Here is a 16,787-nt window from a genome sequence, read left to right as displayed (position 1 = left end):
CCCCTTCCTCCCTGCGGACGGGATGGGGTGGTGGCTGCTGGCTGTGGGGCTGCTGCTCTGCCTGCTGCTTCGCTTCACCCTACGCAGCCCCGCGCCGCCGCTCGCCCTGCCCCCGCTGCACGGCCGCACCGCCGTCGTCACCGGTGAGCGCGGGGCGCCGCGTGCTGCTGCCTGGCTGCCGCCTGCCGACTCACAGCTCTCTGTTGTGCTCTCCTCTGCAGGGGGCAGCAGTGGTATCGGGGAGGCTGCGGCACGGCAGCTGGCACGGTGCGGGGCGCGCGTGGTGCTGGCAACGCGCAGTGCGCTGCGGGGAGAAGAGGCTGCGCGGCGCATCCGTAGGGTGAGAGAGAGCTGGGGGGGGTTAGGGAGGGTAATAGGGGCACAAAGAGGGGCTCTGGGGTATCGCTGGGACACCCCCACGGGACGGTCCCAGCGTGCCCCCAGTTCACCCTTATGGCACATCCTTGGAGGACCCTAAGGCACCCATGCCTTCAGCACGCCATGGCGCAGGATGCCCATAGGTAGGATGATCCCATAGGACACCCCCTGCACCCCAAGCACCCCCAAATACCTCTACGTGCATCCCTAAAATACCCCCACAGCACATCCCTGGACACCTCAGCTGCAACCTCTGAACATCCCTGTATCATCCCTCACCTCAGTGCACCCTTAGGCCACCTCCATGGGCTCTCCCCAGTGTTCCCTTGCAGCCCTTTGTGCACTCTTAGGACCCCATGACACATCCCTGGACGCCCCTATGGTCCATTCCCAGTGCACCCCTAGGACCCCCCCTTGGCCCTCCCCTGATATGTGCGGTGCATCCGCATGGCACATCCCACTGTAACCCTCCTCCCATACTCCCAATGCATCTCTAGGACATCCAGATGGGGCCACCCCCAGCATACCCCACCTTTAGGCCACCCCATAGCATTTCCCTGCAGCCCCCTCCTCCCTCCACCCCCATTGCAGGACACGGGGAACCCCGAGGTGCTCTTCATGCCTCTGGACCTCAGCAGCCTCCACTCAGTGCACGCCTTCGCCACCGCCTTCCTGCAGCAGGAGCCCCACCTGCACCTCCTCATCAACAATGCCGGTGAGCAGCAGAGCACTGCATTGCATGGGGACCCCCAAACCCAGCACCCACACCACGCACTGCCCACACAGGAGTGAGCGCCGGGGGCACGACGGAGGATGGTTTCAGCCTGCCGTTCCAGGTGAACCACCTGGGCCACTTCCTGCTGACCCGACTGCTGCTGCAGCGCCTGCAGAGCAGCGCCCCGAGCCGTGTGATCATCGTCGCCTCCTCTGCACACTGTGCTGGCCGCCTGCGCATGGCTGAGCTCGGCCGCCCACCCCCCGGCCCCTTTGCTGCCTTCCAGGATTACTGTGACAGCAAGCTGGCCAACGTGCTGCACGCACGGCAGCTGGCAGCACGCCTGCAGGGGACTGGAGTCACTGCCTATGCCGTGCACCCAGGTATGGGCAGCTCAGTGCCAAGTGGTTTGCTTGTTGCATGCTTGCGTGGAGCACCCCTTCATGTGGAGTGTCCCTTTGCACGGTGCTCCTTTGCACGGTGTTCCCTTTGCATGCAGCATCCCTCTGTGCTGTGCATCTTTTACGCAGTTCACCTTTTGCACAGCATCCCTTTGCATGATGCATCTCACTGCACGGTGCATGGAGCACCCTCTGTGCAGTACACCCTTTCTACAGTTCACCTTCTGCACAGCATCCTTTTGCATGCCACATCCCTTTGCGCGAAGCATCCCTTTGCACAGCCATCTCTTTGCACACCACAAAGCGCGTTGCTTTGCGTGCTGTGTCCCTTTGCTGATGGGTCCCCTCCCCACCGGTGCCTGCTGCAATGCACCCCCTCCTCTCTCCCTGCAGGTTTTGTCAACACGCAGCTGTTCCGTCACGCACCGCTGTGGTTGCAGCTGCTGTGGACTCCGCTGTCCCGGTTCTGCTTCCGCAGTGCAGCTGAAGGCGCTCGCCCAGTGCTGTTCTGTGCCACGCAGGATGGCCTTGAGCCCCTCAGTGGCTGCTACTTCGCCGACTGCCGCCCTCTGCAGCCTTGGGCTCAGGGCAGGGATGATGCTGCAGCACGGGAGCTGTGGGACCGCAGCGAGAGGCTGTTGGGGCTGCAGCCCTCCTTGTGCACACCTGTGGAATAAATAAGTCCTGCAGTTGTGTTGCACGGTGTCATGCAGCTCCCCAAGCTGCCCTGGTGCCATCTTCTGCATGCCATCCCGTGCACACTTGCACATGCAGAACAGCTCGTCCAGCTTTGCAAAGAGTGCAGTTGCTACAATGCAGCACGCTCTGCCTTGCACACACATGCACAAGCTGTGTGCACGCCCTGCCTTGTCAATACATGCATGTGCACACAAATGCTGCAGTGTGAATGCGCTCTGCTTTGCATAGTGCAACAAATCACACTGTAGTGTGCACACTGCACCATGCACTGCATTGCACACTCTGCAACAAAGCATGCCCTAATGCACACACACTGCAATGCACACACATGCACTGCACTGCACATGCACATACACTACACACATTGCATATGTCCTGCCTTGTGCATGCACACACAGCCTTGCACGCACACAGTACATGCTTTGCAACGCCTGCACTGCACTGCACGTGCCCTGCCTCGCACACACTGCATTGCACATGCATGCATACACTGCACACGTGCTGAACTGCACACACTGCATTGTATACAGCCTCGCACATTAAGGAACACACTGCTGTGCACTGGCCACCCTCTGCATGGCACGCCCTCCCCTTGCATTGCATTGCATTGCATTGTCGTCGCACACTGCGCACGCGCCGCGTAGCTCCCCAAGATGGCGGCCGCCCCTGACCCCGCCCCTCCGCGCGGCTCTCACCTCCCCAAGATGGCGGCCGCCCTCCCAAGATGGCGGCCGGCCGTGACTCCGCCCCCAAGAGCGCTGCCCACCTCCCCAAGATGGCGGCCGCCCTGGAGGCGGGGCGGCGCTGGGCGGACCGGGTGCGGGCGGGAGGCGGCGAGAGGCGGAGGAGCCGTTCCGCGGGCAGCATGGGCAACTGCCACACGGTGGGGCCCAACGAGGCGCTGGTGGTGTCAGGTACGGGCGGGCACAGCGCTGTGGGGCTCTGGCTTGAAGGGGACCCGGGGGGGTCCTGAGCTCTGGGGGTGGGGCTGCGCCAGGCCTGGGTGTGGGGGGGTCACGGTGTGGGGAGGGGACCTGTGGCACTGGGGGGGTCAGCAGGTGGGTTAGGGGGACGTGGCACTGGTGTGGCACTGGTGCTCCCTGCTCAGCCCTGGGACAACGGTGGGAATTGCTGAGGCCGTGGCAGGAGCAGGGAAATGCACGCTGTGTGTGGCTGCTGGTTCTCAGGAGATGCAGACAGCTTCCCTTGGCTCCCCGTGAGACCCCTTCTGCAGTGCTTGGGAGCCAAGGAGCCATCGTCCATCTGCACCAGGGCACCGCGCAGGCTGCAGGGTTTGCTGTAACCTCTGTTCCTTCCTGAATCTCACAGCGTGCAGCTCGCAGGACGGCCTGGCAGGAATTCGTGACATCAGCTGGTGAGCCAGGGCTGCTCCTGGATGCAGCACCGAGCTGTGGGACGAGGGCAGGACACAGCCCAGGGATGCAGAGTGGGCTCAATGCCATCCCCAGACACAGCTCTGCTGCTGTTCCCTACCAGCATCGGCTCCTCAGCACCCCTGGGCAGAGCAGCAGGGTGCAGCCCTGGGTTCCGGGAACTGAAGCGGTCTGTGTGCAGAACAGAGAGAGCTGACGGCATCCGGCGCTTAATTGGGTGATATTAGGTCAGATCTGGGAAAGGGAGGGGAAATCTGACAGCAGGTCGTGGCAGCAGCTGGCTCTTGGCTTGCTGTCATACAGCTGTGATGCTTTCTGAGCTCCTTCTTTTTGCTGGTGAGACATCTCAGGCCCTCAGCACCAGGAGCAGCAGCCGTACCCTGGAAACCTGTGTGCGTGCAGAGATCCACAGCCTTATTTGGGAAGCAGCCTCCAGGGCACGGCCAGCACTGTGCTGTGTCCTTCCCTCTTGAGCAACACTCATTTCCTTCTAAGAAACTGCCCTGGGTCAGGCAATCCATGCCGAGCCCAGGAATGCTCTGGGGAGCTGCGCGAGGTGGTGATGGGCTCTGCAATTTGAGTCTTATGTTGCAGGAGGAGCTGCAAGCTTCCCACTGGGGCTTGGCACGGGCCCTGGGGAGGCTTTGGCTCCTTGCAGGCTGCTCCTGGGCAGAGCCCTGCATTCAGAGAAGCAATACCTGCTCACCCTGATGTCAGGCTTCCCACAAGATGCACAGATCCTCTCCAAGTGCGTAATGGTTTTCAGTTGCAGTCTGGCTGAACGCAGCCGTTGTGGCTTGGGATCAATCTGCTAATGCTGAAATCCGACACTAATATTTCTGCAGAGCCTCATCGTCAGGAGGTGTCATATTTAATGGCTGCGCTCATCTTACAGCTCCTGTGAGCCAACAGGGCAAACAGTGCAGGGCCCGGCAGCAGCTGGGACATCTGGAGGTGCAGTGTGGGGCAGGTTGTGCAGAGCACAGTGCTGGTGGAGCAGCAGGGTGCTGCTTCAGCTGGAGGTCAGGGTGTGAAAGGAGAAGCAATAGGGCCCAGCTCAGCTCCCCAGTGCAGCCCCTCTGGGCTCTTTGATCTCTCTCAGAGCAAGAGAAGAGCAGGCAGCTGATTCTAGTTTTGTGTCAACATTTCCTGTCAGGCCCCAGCAGTTGGGGATGGTTAACCCTTCCCGACCTGATCTGAGCACTCACATCCTCTTGCTGCATCCCTCTTATTCCTGCAAGAGGAACTGTCTGTGAGCCAGCGTACCACAAAAACACACAACAGTCACTTGTACACGTTTTGAAAGCCAGAAATACAGTCTTCTGGAGGCTCTGTGAACCCTTCCTGCTCTGTGAGAGCCCTGCAGTCCTCAGGTACTGTAAGCTTGATATGAGCCAGGCTGGAAAACCAGTGCCAGGGAACCTGACAGTGGTTCACTGTTCAGCTGAAGGGATTTATCAAGTAAGTGCCTTGTTTTGGCTTGGGTGGTGGAATCGAGAATGTGCTTATTGAATGTGCAGATGACATTGAGCTGGGAATGGATTCGAGAGCTTTGAGAGCAGGATTAGGATCAAAGCAAACTCAACAGCTAGGCCAAACGGTCTGAAAGGGGTGCGATGCTGTTCAGTGAAGAGAAATGCAGAGAGTGCTGTTTAGGGGAGAGCAACCAATGGCATCAGAACGGAACAGAAGCTCCAGGCCATCTCCTGTAGGAAAGGGAGGCTGCAATCTCCAGGTCCCTGCAGAGAGGAAAGCAGGAGAAGAGGCAGGCAGAGTCCTTTTGTTTCTGGGAGGAATTCTGGGGTAATGTCTCAGCACCTTGCTTGTGTTTGCTTTCATTCTCCTCTGGGTTTCTGTGTGCAAGGTGAGTTCAGCTGAAGGTGTGGTTTGCAAACTCTCTGTAGCAGCGATACTCAGAGTTGGAAGTGGTTTGGGTTTGGATGACCTCCAGAAGGAGCTCACCAGCACAACCTGCACTTCCCTGTTGTCGTGACCATCAGAGGATTGCACAGACCCACCTCAGAATCCCGCATCTGATAAATCCATTTTATTAACCTTGGACGAAGCACGAGGACAAAGCCTGATTGATATTCACAGTGGCACCTAAGAACCAGACGCTGATTTTAGTCTAGACCCTGCTTTATTACGTGAGTTTCTTTGCGTATGTCTTTGCCTTCTCCCCTCTGTGTTCAGCAGTGCTCCCAGCAATCACTCTGCTGGTTTCCCAGCAACACTTCCCTGCATCTACCAAAGAGCTCAGCTTATCTACAGATCCTCAAATCTTTCATCTCATGTCATCCAAGCCAGGCAATGTGCTTTCTCTCGGCTCTGGCAAGCCATGCTGGAACACGGGACCCCTTCATCTGAAGAGGCCAAAGTGGCTGGCAGCTGCCTGGCCATGAATCCCCCGTTTGCAGCAGGTCTGACTGTGGCACGCTGCACCCGGAAAGTGGGAGATGTTGGTGAAAGGGACAGCAGAGTGGCTGTGAGACCCAGCCCTGGGGAACAGCGGGTGTATTATAGCTGAAAAATGCACCTCCTCTGCCAAATCCCATTGTGCAAGAGGGGTTATTCTTCAGCCTTGCAAGGATTTCACTTTGTGGGTTCTTTTTTCACTTGATCTCTGAGACTTGGCAAAGAGGCTGCAAGAAGTGCAATGGAAAATTAACCATCGTGCGTTAGCGGGACAGAGCTCTGCTGCAGTCCAGCGTCCAGCTTGCAGGAAAGCAACCAGCTGGCCTTCCACCTCTGCTTGATGGCTTTGGCTTCCCTGTTCTTCTTATGCTTTGAACGCTTCAGGGCAGAGTTTAGCAAATGGAGCTGCACAGCAGTGTTAGGAGGCTCTGGGAAGCGAGTGTTGGATGTGATGCTGAGCGAGGCGTTGCCTGCAGAAGAAAAAAGGAATCTGTGAGCAGAAGCACCTTCCCAACTTGTAGCAGCAGCGCTATTAGGGCACGTTTTTCTCAGAAAACGATTATTAAACAATTGCCAGAGGTTCACTGGAGGCCTGATGACCACGTGGATGCTGTGAAATGAACAACTTTCCGTGCTGCCAGGAGCACCTCCCTTCCTGTCCTTGGGAAATGAGGTCCTCCAACAAATGTTACCAGGCGTTGCAGTGCTGTGAGATGGTTCTGCTTGCAACTCGCCCTGTTTGGGTGCAGGGTTTTCCCTGACACATGGGTGTAATGGCTCTTCCATCTGTGTTCTTCCCACTGTGCTGCAGGTGGCTGCTGTGGCTCCGACGTGAAGCAGTATGTGTACGGCGGCTGGGCCTGGGCCTGGTGGTGCATTACGGACACACAGAGGTAAGGAGACCCAGAGGTCACCCCCACTTTGCTCGTGGGTCTGGAGGACATGCCAGGCAGAGCCGTCCCTGCAGGGCTGTCAGTGTCTGTAGGAATGCAGGGCTGGCCTGGACGTGGGAAACCATGGCTGAGCATCAGCACTCTGCCTTTGGCTGCAGCCCCTGCCTGCTGCCCAGCTCTGTTCTTCTGAAGACGTGCTCACTGCTGTCACCACAGGAGCAGGCTGTGTTCTTGTTTAAAAGCACAGGATTTCCTTTCCTTCCCTTTCCTCAGTCATGGACTTTGCTTGTTTCTGAACTAACATGCTGTGGTACTGCTGCTATGGCTGTTCTTTAGGACCTGTGGGGATGTTGCTAAGTGTGCTTCTGTCCTAACACCTCCCTCGCATCCAGGCACAGGTTTCTGCCTATGTAAAAAAGTAACAGGGAAGGGATAAAGACGTGACTTTTGGGTTTTTTGCACTACATGAAGGCCAGAGGTTGCAGCTAAGCTTCCCTCCTCCACATCAATGTGTCTCCACCAGCAGACAGCCAGCATGCTGCTGCCCTCCCCCTGCAGATGCTGCACAGCCCTCAGTGCTGCTCGCCTGGCTCAGCCAGCTTGCTGCTGGCAATGGGCTCACAGCTCTTAGCTCCTTTCCTGGGACCTTGCATGAAGAGTCTCAGCTAACACCCTCTGCTTTGGCCCAGGCTCTCTGGCAGTGCTGCTGTTAACTTGTGAAGTTGGGCAAAGGTTGAGTCCAGGTTAGAGAGCTGCTTGCTGGGAGCGAGCTGTCATGTGCTGGAGGTCTGTGCACTGTCTGGCAAATGGGGCTTGGACAGGATTGCCAGCACCCAAGCAAATATTGTACTTTAAAATCTGTACCCTCAGGTCACACCATGGGGCTAAATTCTCCTTTTGAGACTGGAGTCTTTCCCAAATACCATAAGTTGTGCCACAATTGGAACCTGCTGCACGCACACGAGTGAGGCAGATTTCTTCCTTTGAAATTAGGACATCTTTTTTGGAACTATGGATGAGACAGCAGTAATTGTGTTGCTGTCAGCTGCACCTCGCCAGGTAGCACCGACCTGAGGACAAAAGGAGTGCTTGGAGCTGGCAGGGCAATGGGCTCTTATCCTGCTGCAACCTTGAGGGCTGAGGGGAAAAAAAACACAGCAGGAAAAATCGCATCCCTGTGTTGAGGTCAGAAATAAAAGCAGCCAGAGAGGCAGTGCCTCCCAGGGAACCAAATGGTGTTATTCAGCCTCTCAGGACAGCACTTGGAAGCATCTTCTCAGTGCCTTAGCAGGGATGTGTAGCCGGGTCCCTGGTGCTTTTATTTTTCTGGCCCATCTTTAATGTTGGCAGAGACAGCGAAGCCGTTACAAAAAATGATTTCCTGTGTTAAAAGTGCTGCAGCAGGAAATTCCAGCTGACTTCAGGACAGCAGTGCAGGTGGGTTACAGGTGGCAGCACCTGATGGGGGTCGGGGTGAGAGCCCGGCCTCTTTAACCTCACTAAAAAGCAGCACCAGATGCCGAGAGCTCCATGCAGCATGGGGGAAGCTGTGCCCAGCATTACAGAGTCCAGGGAGCAGCAGTGGGAGAAATGCAGACATGAACAGGGAAAAAGCTGAAAGCCCCGTCTGTCCTTTGCAACAAGTGTCTTACTCTCTGGTAACCGCTTTGTGTATTTGCTGTCCTACCCTTATTCCTTGCTGCTCAGACTGTCTTTGGAGGTTATGACCATCCTCTGTCGCTGTGAGAATATTGAGACGTCGGAGGGGGTCCCACTGTACGTAACAGGGGTTGCACAGGTAATAATCCACCAGCTTCCTAACGTCACGTCTAACTATTTCTGCCTCTGTTCTGAGCAGCAGCAACAGCAGCAGCAGCAGGACAACATAAAAACGAATGGTTTTCTAATGGGACAGTGAACATCTCTTCCTCTCCTACCCCTCCTCTGGCGTTTGCTCTGGGGTGCACTCTGCAGCGTGTAGGTAATGCAGACAGATGCATACTTGGCAAATTCCAAATTCAGCATTGCTATGCTGGCTCCTGATAATGCTGCAGACTTTTGCTTCGACTGTAACCCTTCCCTTGGCAGCACCATTCGCATTGCGTGCAGAAGTGCATCTGGCTGCAGACAGGCAAGGCTGGGTTTTACACAGGGAAGGTGGGGAGCTGAGCTTTGGCTCGTTTCGAAAGGAAGTCTGCGCCCACGTGGGGAAATGGCAGCTCTCTGGTTTTGAATACGAATTTCCACTGAGCCCTTCCTCCTCCACACAGAGGCAGTGCCCGTTTTGGATGCTGTCTCGTTTAAAAGCACAGCACGGAGACCTCGGGTGAGTTGCAGCACTGAGGAGTGGTGTTTGCTCTTGCTGTGAGCAGTTACAGACCGCCGTCACAGCGATTACCGAACTTCCCTGGGACTGGCCAGCTAGGAAGCAGCACAGCATTTAATTGAAATTAAAGGTATGGATTAGGCTTTCAGAAGTCCTACACCAGCTGATTGAAGCTGCATATGGCACAAAATGCCTGTGCGCATCCCGGGCAGCGGGACCTCGTGTTTTCAGCTCCCAGCTTGCATGTCAGTTCAATTAGGACAGCAGCCAGGGCAGAGTTGGGCTCGCAGGGATTTGTTTGAGCACCCCACCAGTCCCAGACGTGCCCACGGCGTGCACATTGCAGCCCCCTGCCACCCACTCATGCTTTGGATACCTGAGCTAATGCTGACCAACACGAGCAGGCTGCACAGACCAACACGTTGCTCTGTGTCCCAGCATGTTCCCAGCTCGGTGCAGCTGCTCCTATCTATGGGCTGCGCTGCCTGGAGCACAGCTCGTGTGTCACCATCTTGTGACCTGCAGATCTGTCCACAGCACCTTCAGCCCTTGCCAAAAGCAAGATATGCTTTTGGCTGTCTGACCTCAAAGGAGCTGGAGACGCACGACCCAAAGGCGAATAGGAAAAATAGGGAGAGTGAGGGAGATGAGAGAGTAGGGCTGTGTGAGTGTTAAGCCAATGAGGGAAAAGGCATGGCTGCTTCTTGCAGCACCAGCATCACGGGGGTGGCGCAGGGTGGGTGCATCTGGGCTCCGTGCTGTGCTTTTAAACCAGTGACAGCAGCCAGAGCTGGGGACCCAAAGCTCCTGGCCGCCTCACCAGCCCTGCTGAAACACTCCTGTTAAGTGGCGTGTGGAAACCTCCTTCTTTGTGTCCAAGGTGTCCTGTCTGTCTGCAGTCACACACAGTTCTGTGCCTGTCTCGCATTACCCGTAGGAGTGCAGCTGGTAGCCAGGGCAGGAGGTGCAGGGGAAGGCAGAGTGTGTGTGACCTGGAAACGTGCAAATATTTTACGTTTTTTGGCAGGATTTCCCTAGAGATAATGACGTTACAGCCCAGGTGTGAGGACGTAGAGACGGCGGAGGGGGTAGCTTTAACTGTCACAGGTGTGGCACAGGTACAGTAACTCCAAACCATCATTTCAGGAATGCATGTCTCTAACTGGCTTTCCCCCTTACAAGGTTGCTGTTGTCCTGGAACAGAAGCCAACTGCTCTGAGACAAATTCTGGTACAAGACCACACTGTCCTCTTTGGTTCGAGCACGGTACAGCACGTCCATGTTGTAACAGGGGTTGTGACCTCTCCTCTCCCCAAAATCATTCCTCTTCTTGCAATGTCACGTTTGTCCCTGTGGCGGATGAGTTGTGTGGGTGATTTCATCTGCCTGTGATGTGCCGTGGTGGCCCTGGAGCTGTGTGACACTGCAGGGCTGAGCCATTCACATCTGAGATGGTGCCGAGAGTTGGGTTGGTTTGGATTATTAGTGTGTGGGTCTTGTTGTTCTTCATGGTGAGTTTAAGCTTGAAGGAAGAACTTGAACTCTCTGGGCAATAAAATCTGTGTATGAAATTTCTGGCTTGAATTGAATTTTGGTTGCCTCAAGCCTTCTTCAGGCACAGCCAAAACCTCACGTGCACCAGGAGCCCCCCAGGATGAGCACTGCAGCTCTTTAACAGCTGTGCATTGGAGAGATTCCACCCAGTGCTCTTGCAGGGGCTCTTTGCTTGGCCCTTGACAGACAAGGTGCTGTAAGTGGGGCTGTGCTCAGCCAGGAGCAGTGTCTGCATCACTGCACACAGCAGAAGGGCTGGGCACACCTGTGGCTTCAGCTCTGTCTTTGCATGGTTGGAGAAATGCATGCACCCCTGCCTCCCTCACACACTTCTGTAAAGCTGTCAGCTTCTCCATCTTCTGATTGGCAACACTCCTTCATGGGAGGGATTTCTCTTTTAAGCTCTTTTTAGCTTCATTTTGGGACATCCTCCCACTACTCACAGCAGGACTAGGCTGGGCAGTGCATGCAGGCAGAAAGCTGCACCACCATGCTCCAATACAGCTCCAAATCTACCTTGCCCGGGTTATTTGCTATTCCCACTGTTTGTTTGTTGTTGATCTGTCACACTCACCTGAGGCTTTGGCATTTCTTTGTGTGATCGGGGTAGTGGTGTGGTGTTGAACTTGTCACCTCACAGACCTAGAAATAGTTGTGTTGCTTTTACTGGCACTTAAACCCTGGGTATGGGTCTGGCGGGGGGCAGGATGAGGTCTGTAGGTCGTGAACCCACCGAGAGCACACAGTGGAGCCCCCAGAAGGGTCTCGTTTGAGGTCTTTGAGCCAGGATGATGCTGGGCTTTCAGGCAGCTGCAGCCAGGGCTGGTGGACGGCACACAGAGGGCTGCCCCACCACCGGCACTGCCCAGCCCCGCTGTCTCCATCAGAGGGTGCTGTGGGACTTTCTCAGCACCCAGCCGTGCTGGCTGCATGCCGATATGGCCCTGCTCCCCCCCCTGCTGCTGCCAGACACACAGGCATCCTTATGTCCTGGACCACCAGGAGCTGCCACTTTAGGACTGCACTTAGGAACTGTGTGCTGCATCTCCACTACCTGACATCTGTACCCAGTGGGGGGTTTTAAGGCAGCGGGGAGCAGCTCTGGGAATTGGCACCAGATGGTGAGGAGCAGGCTGGCCAGGTGCTGGCACATGGGGCCACACAGAGCCCCCAGGCGTGTGCAGGCAGAACACAGTATGCTGTGGCCATCTCGTGTCATCCCTCCTTGCAGGGAGCACCATGTGGAACCACCGTTCCCATCGGTAGCGTGGGGATCTGGCAGCCTGGTGGTGGTGCTGCTGCTGCTGCTGCTGCTCTTCGGTGTCTCTCCCACCTTGGACAGGCACAATCAGCCCCTTTGGTTTTGTCTTCTGTCTCCAGGTGAAGATAATGACCGAGAAGGAGCTCCTGGCTGTGGCCTGTGAGCAGTTCTTGGGGAAGAACGTGCAGGATGTGAAGAACGTGGTCCTTCAGACACTGGAGGGGCATCTGCGCTCCATCCTAGGTGCGGATGGGCTCACAGTCTCGCAGGCATCAGCAGCAGCTCTTTTTTCCCCCTGTGCTGGCTGACCCCAGCAGTACTGCTGCCACCATGGCAGGCCACGATGGGTGCTTCCTCTGCTGAATGCAGATGTGGCAGCTTAGATTGTTCCTCCCCTCCAGCAGCTCGTGCTGTGCTGCTGGGTGTTGTGATAAATGAGTTTTCGGTGCCTGCAGTAAGAGATGTCTGAGTCCCTACGGGTTGCAGGTAGCCCTGTGTGTGGCTGCACTTCTGAGATGCTGATGTGCAGAACATGGGCTGGGCAGCAAGCTGTGCCCTTGTGCCCAGAGCTGACCTCGCTGTCTGTGTGATTTGAGACAAGTAGGATGTTGCTGAGCTTAGACCCATGCTGTTACATGCTCCCTGTTTCAAATGAAGTGCTTTGCCTGCCTTTCCTCTGCAGGCACCCTGACGGTGGAGCAGATCTACCAGGACAGGGACCAGTTTGCCAAGCTGGTGCGAGAGGTGGCAGCTCCAGACGTGGGTCGCATGGGTATCGAGATCCTGAGCTTTACCATCAAGGTACCATCATGGTGCACAGCCAGCCGTGCTGTGAAGCAGGGACAGAGCCTGACCCTGGCTCTCCCACTGAGGCTGATGGAAAAGCAGGGGCTGACAGCCTGCCCCAGCCCTCCAGGGGTTTCCATGACAGCCACTGCAATGTGCCCTGCATCCAGGCAGCACTGTGCAAACAGGAGAGCTCAAACAGGAGAGCTCAAACAGGAGAGCTCGATGCTGGCCGAGCCCCCAGGACTGGAGGGAGGATGCTGAGAGAGCCACCTCTCCCTGTCGTGCCTGGTTCTGCTTGGCAGCAGCCTAACGTGGCTCTTCCTGAGCCTGGCCTAACCAATGATTGCTGTGAGCTCCTTCAGGAAGGCAACAAGATGGAGTCGCTCATTGGAAGCGGCTGTGACTTATCTCCCTTTCTCCAGGATGTCTATGATAAAGTGGATTACCTGAGCTCCCTGGGAAAGACTCAGACTGCAGCTGTCCGAAGAGATGCAGACATTGGTGTGGCAGAAGCTGAGCGGGATGCTGGCATTCGGGTGAGTGCAGGGCTGTGCTGAGCTTCCCAGAGCAGTGTTTTGCTCCAGCTGCACACCCTTGAGCTGTGCTCTCCATTTTCTCTCTGCAGGAGGCAGAGTGCAAGAAGGAAATGCTGGATGTCAAGTTCATGGCAGATACTAAAATAGCAGATTCCAGGCGTGCCTTTGAACTGCAGAAAGCTGCCTTCACTGAGGAGGTCAACATAAAGGTGAGAGGTATCTGACAGCCTGCTGGTGTCCCCTGGTTTGCAGTGGTGTTGGTTGGTCTGATGCTTTCCAGCTTCCTCTCTCTGCATGTTTAGAGAGCCAGGTCTGGAGAACCCAGGTCTGTGTGTCACAGTGCACGCTGCTTGCAGCACATTCCTCTCCTACCCTGTTGCCATCACTTAAGTCAGACTAGGGGGAGATGGAAGGATGGGTAGAGTTGCCTGACTTGAACCCAGAGCTGTTTTTGTTCAAATACTGAGAAGAGCACACAGAGAGGGACTGCAAGTGCAGCACTGAGGACTGGGATGTCACCCCTGGGTGGAGATTTGACCCACGTCTGCTGTCAGGGCCTACCAAGGGTCCTTATGTCTGTACCCAGGAGTACAAGCCCCCTGTTCTCCTCTCTCCCACATGCAGACAGCTGAGGCCCAGCTGGCCTACGAGCTCCAGAGTGCCCGGGAGCAGCAGAAGATCCGCCAGGAGGAGATAGAAATCGAGGTGGTGCAACGCAAGAAGCAGATCGATGTGGAAGAGAAGGAGATCATCCGGAAGGAGAAAGAGCTGATAGCCACTGTGAAGCGGCCGGCGGAGGCCGAAGCTTACCGCATCCAGCAGATCGCCGAGGGGGAGAAGTGAGTGAGCCTGAGCTGTCAGAGGGGCACAGGGAGCTGGCTGTGTGCTGGGCTGGGAGCGCCGTGCTCTGACCCAGCTTGCAGGCTGACGGCAGAGGTGTTGGCTGCTGTAGGGCTTGCTTTGCCTTTTCAGGGTAAGGCAAGTCCTCCTGGCTCAGGCGGAGGCAGAGAAGATCCGCAAGATCGGAGAAGCTGAGGCCTTTGTGATTGAGGCCATCGGGATGGCAGAGGCCGAGAGGATGAAGCTGAAGGCCGAAGCGCTCCAGAGCTACGGGGAAGCTGCCCAGCTGGCTCTGGTGCTGGATGCACTGCCTGAGGTGAGGAGGGAGCAGCTTTCCCCTGCTCTGGGCTGGAGGTGGGGAGTTCCCAGACTGGGCCAGCTCTCCTGAAGGCACAGAGAGACCCTGTGGGTCTGACCAGCAGCTCCGTGGCTGCGTGCTCATGCCAAGCTCCTTCCCTGCCTCCTCAGATTGCTGCCAAAGTGGCTGCTCCGCTCTCCAGGGTGGATGAGATCGTTGTTCTCAGCGGGGAGAGCAGCAATGTGACATCTGAGGTGAACCGCCTGCTGGCCGAGATCCCCGCCTCCGTGCGTGCCATCACCGGTGTGGACCTCACAAAGGTGAGCTGGGTACCAGCAGCAGCCAATGGCTCTTGGGTGTGCGGAATTGCCCTGAGTTGTTCAGATTTTAGGCGGCCTCCTTCCGCAGCCCTGCCCTGCTGGAGCTCCCTGCATCTTCCTGAGGCCCTAACAGTTCTCTCTTTCCCTGCTACAGATTCCCCTGATCCAGAAAGCCACTGGGGCCCAGGCATGAGACCCAAAGCGTGTGAAGATCACTCCCTGTTATGCACTCCGACATCAACTGCCTTCAACACTTGGGAATTCCTTTTATATCAGAGACAATTGGAGTTTCGTTTTTAAGCTCTGGTGCCTTATTTTGTAGGGCCAGAAAGATGCATGTTCAATCAGCCGCTCTTTTTTGTTACAAAGGGTGGGAGGAGATTTATTTTCTAACTAATTGTATATTGTATCCAGCCGGTGTTTGGCTCTGATCCACGGTTAGGACTGGCAGCTTGTCTGGTGTTGCTGTTCTCTGTCCTCAGGAGCTCGCAGCAGGGGCTCAGCAAGATGTGTGCAGGCACCAGGACCTGCTCTGGGCTCCCTGCCCTCCCACTGCGACCCTATGGGGCACTGCCCAGACCCCTGCTGCTGCCCACAAACTGGGTTTGTGGTTGGCTTTCCACGTCTGTTTGTCTTGCCTGCAGCCTGGGCACGGCTTCCCAGAGGTGGCAGTCCTGGTTGGGTGATGCTGGGGCACTGCCAGGGCTCAGTGCCATCTTACCTTCCCTCAGGGAATTTCCTGCTGGCCTCTTGCTCAGCCCTGAGCCGGGTCCCTCGGTGCCGCGCTGCTCCCCACCCTTAGGCTCCCTGACCTCAAGGAGCGCTGCAAGGCGGCCGTGCTGCAGAAATCCCAAAAAGCAGCGTTGTGCCAAAGCTGTTTGATCATCCCAGAGGGAGGCAGCCACCCAGGCTGCTGTCCCTGAGTGCCACCATGCCTCTCACCTCTGCTAGCAGAGCAAGGGCCTGAGCAGCATGGGACAGCACGGGGCACTGCCATGGGGACGTTTTCCTCCTGCAGCACTCCTGCAAACCCCCACCCACCTGGCAGCCCGTGGCTTTGCTGTCCCCAGAGATGCTGTGAAAAGGCTGTCCCCTCTGTGTCCCCTGCAGTGCCACCAGGAGCGGGCACTGACCTTCACCCTCTCTGTGTCTGTCCTGCTGCCTATGTTTGCTGTGGCTGTGCCTAAAAAAGTTTGCATGGAGTCCCAGCTGGTGGGATGGGGAGGGGGGGGTCCCAACTTTGTGCATCTGGTGCCACAGCTCAGTGTTTGCAGAGGGGTGGCTGCTGGGTGCAGAGACCCAGGCCCACTTTGCCCTGGCAGTGCCACTGGTGCTGCAGTGTCACCTCCCTACTGCTGTACAGGAGGGGCCAGGCCTTATCAGCCCCCAGCTTGTGGCTGCCAACCCCGATCTGGTGCTTGCTGATGGGTGTGCCGGGCAAGGCTCCCTATCTCAGTGTGTGTGCATGCCTGCACCGTGTCACTGCTGTGCGATAATAAAGCCTGTCACCTCGTGCCCTGGCTCTCATCTTGTGCCTTCTGTCCCCACTCCACACCCCCAGAGTGTTTGCCCTCCTGGCAGCCCACCTTGGCTGCACTCAGGTGTCCCCCCATACCATGTCTCCATGGTCCCATTGCCCTGTCCTCAGGGCTGCTCCCTATGTGGGGTTCAACCCTGTTCCACTTTGCTGGGTGACAGCAGCTCCGTATGTCACCCAGGGACCCCATTGCTGTGGGGGCAGTGATGCTGACAGGGACTGAAGGCTACTTCTGTCCCCGGGTTGGTGGCACTGTGCTGTCCTTACCAGCTCTGCACCCATGGGTGTGAGCGATGGAGAAGGGCTTTCAGCAGGGTCTTCAGCAGCAGGAGAAGGGATGTTGGGCTGTGAGGATGGCACTTCCCAGTGAGAGGGCTGAGGATCTGGTGCAGGGTGCCCAGAGGTGCCCGTGCTCCATCCGTGCAGGTGCA

At 56.7% G+C, this 16,787-nt stretch overlaps 2 protein-coding genes across 4 annotated transcripts; both read left to right on the top strand.

Annotated features, from left to right (window-relative positions):
• The first annotated feature begins 22 nt into the window (after positions 1-22).
• On the top strand, positions 23-2,792 carry DHRS13 (dehydrogenase/reductase 13). Its single transcript, XM_042879953.1, has 5 exons — positions 23-143; positions 222-340; positions 970-1,093; positions 1,165-1,476; positions 1,888-2,792. The coding sequence occupies exons 1-5, from the start codon at positions 23-25 to the stop codon at positions 2,169-2,171; spliced, it is 960 nt and encodes a 319-aa protein (XP_042735887.1). The 3' UTR covers positions 2,172-2,792.
• A 226-nt stretch (positions 2,793-3,018) lies between these two features.
• Positions 3,019-16,334, top strand: FLOT2 (flotillin 2). 3 transcript variants are annotated; one of them, XM_042879583.1, is made up of 11 exons: positions 3,019-3,107; positions 6,814-6,895; positions 10,249-10,339; positions 12,156-12,279; positions 12,719-12,837; positions 13,248-13,361; positions 13,451-13,570; positions 13,986-14,200; positions 14,334-14,517; positions 14,670-14,819; positions 14,974-16,334. In XM_042879583.1, the coding sequence occupies exons 1-11, from the start codon at positions 3,059-3,061 to the stop codon at positions 15,010-15,012; spliced, it is 1,287 nt and encodes a 428-aa protein (XP_042735517.1). In that variant the 5' UTR covers positions 3,019-3,058; the 3' UTR covers positions 15,013-16,334. The 3 variants fall into 3 exon arrangements, with proteins under 3 accessions (XP_042735517.1, XP_042735518.1, XP_042735519.1); XM_042879584.1 differs by lacking the exon at positions 10,249-10,339 and adding an exon at positions 8,603-8,693; XM_042879585.1 differs by lacking the exons at positions 3,019-3,107; positions 6,814-6,895 and adding an exon at positions 8,627-8,693.
• Positions 16,335-16,787: the final 453 nt, after the last annotated feature.

This window comes from Lagopus leucura, unplaced genomic scaffold (assembly GCF_019238085.1).
Source record: "Lagopus leucura isolate 7727_CA_CO unplaced genomic scaffold, USGS_WTPT01 Super-Scaffold_100024, whole genome shotgun sequence".
Classification (NCBI taxonomy): Eukaryota; Metazoa; Chordata; class Aves; order Galliformes; family Phasianidae; genus Lagopus; species Lagopus leucura.
Note: the sequence above shows the minus strand (reverse complement) of the source record. Positions and strands in the feature narration are given on the sequence as shown.

Bases quoted from the DNA above. Each gene is read 5' to 3' on its own strand.
- DHRS13 (XM_042879953.1), top strand. From the start codon at position 23: ATGGGGTGGTGGCTGCTGGCTGTGGGGCTGCTGCTCTGCCTGCTGCTT. The intron at 144-221 runs GTGAGCGCGGGG...TCTCCTCTGCAG, and splicing joins CCGCACCGCCGTCGTCACCG to GGGGCAGCAGTGGTATCGGG. The intron at 341-969 runs GTGAGAGAGAGC...CCCCCATTGCAG, and splicing joins CTGCGCGGCGCATCCGTAGG to GACACGGGGAACCCCGAGGT.
- FLOT2 (XM_042879583.1), top strand. From the start codon at position 3,059: ATGGGCAACTGCCACACGGTGGGGCCCAACGAGGCGCTGGTGGTGTCA. The intron at 12,280-12,718 runs GTGCGGATGGGC...TTTCCTCTGCAG, and splicing joins GCATCTGCGCTCCATCCTAG to GCACCCTGACGGTGGAGCAG. The intron at 13,362-13,450 runs GTGAGTGCAGGG...TTCTCTCTGCAG, and splicing joins AGCGGGATGCTGGCATTCGG to GAGGCAGAGTGCAAGAAGGA.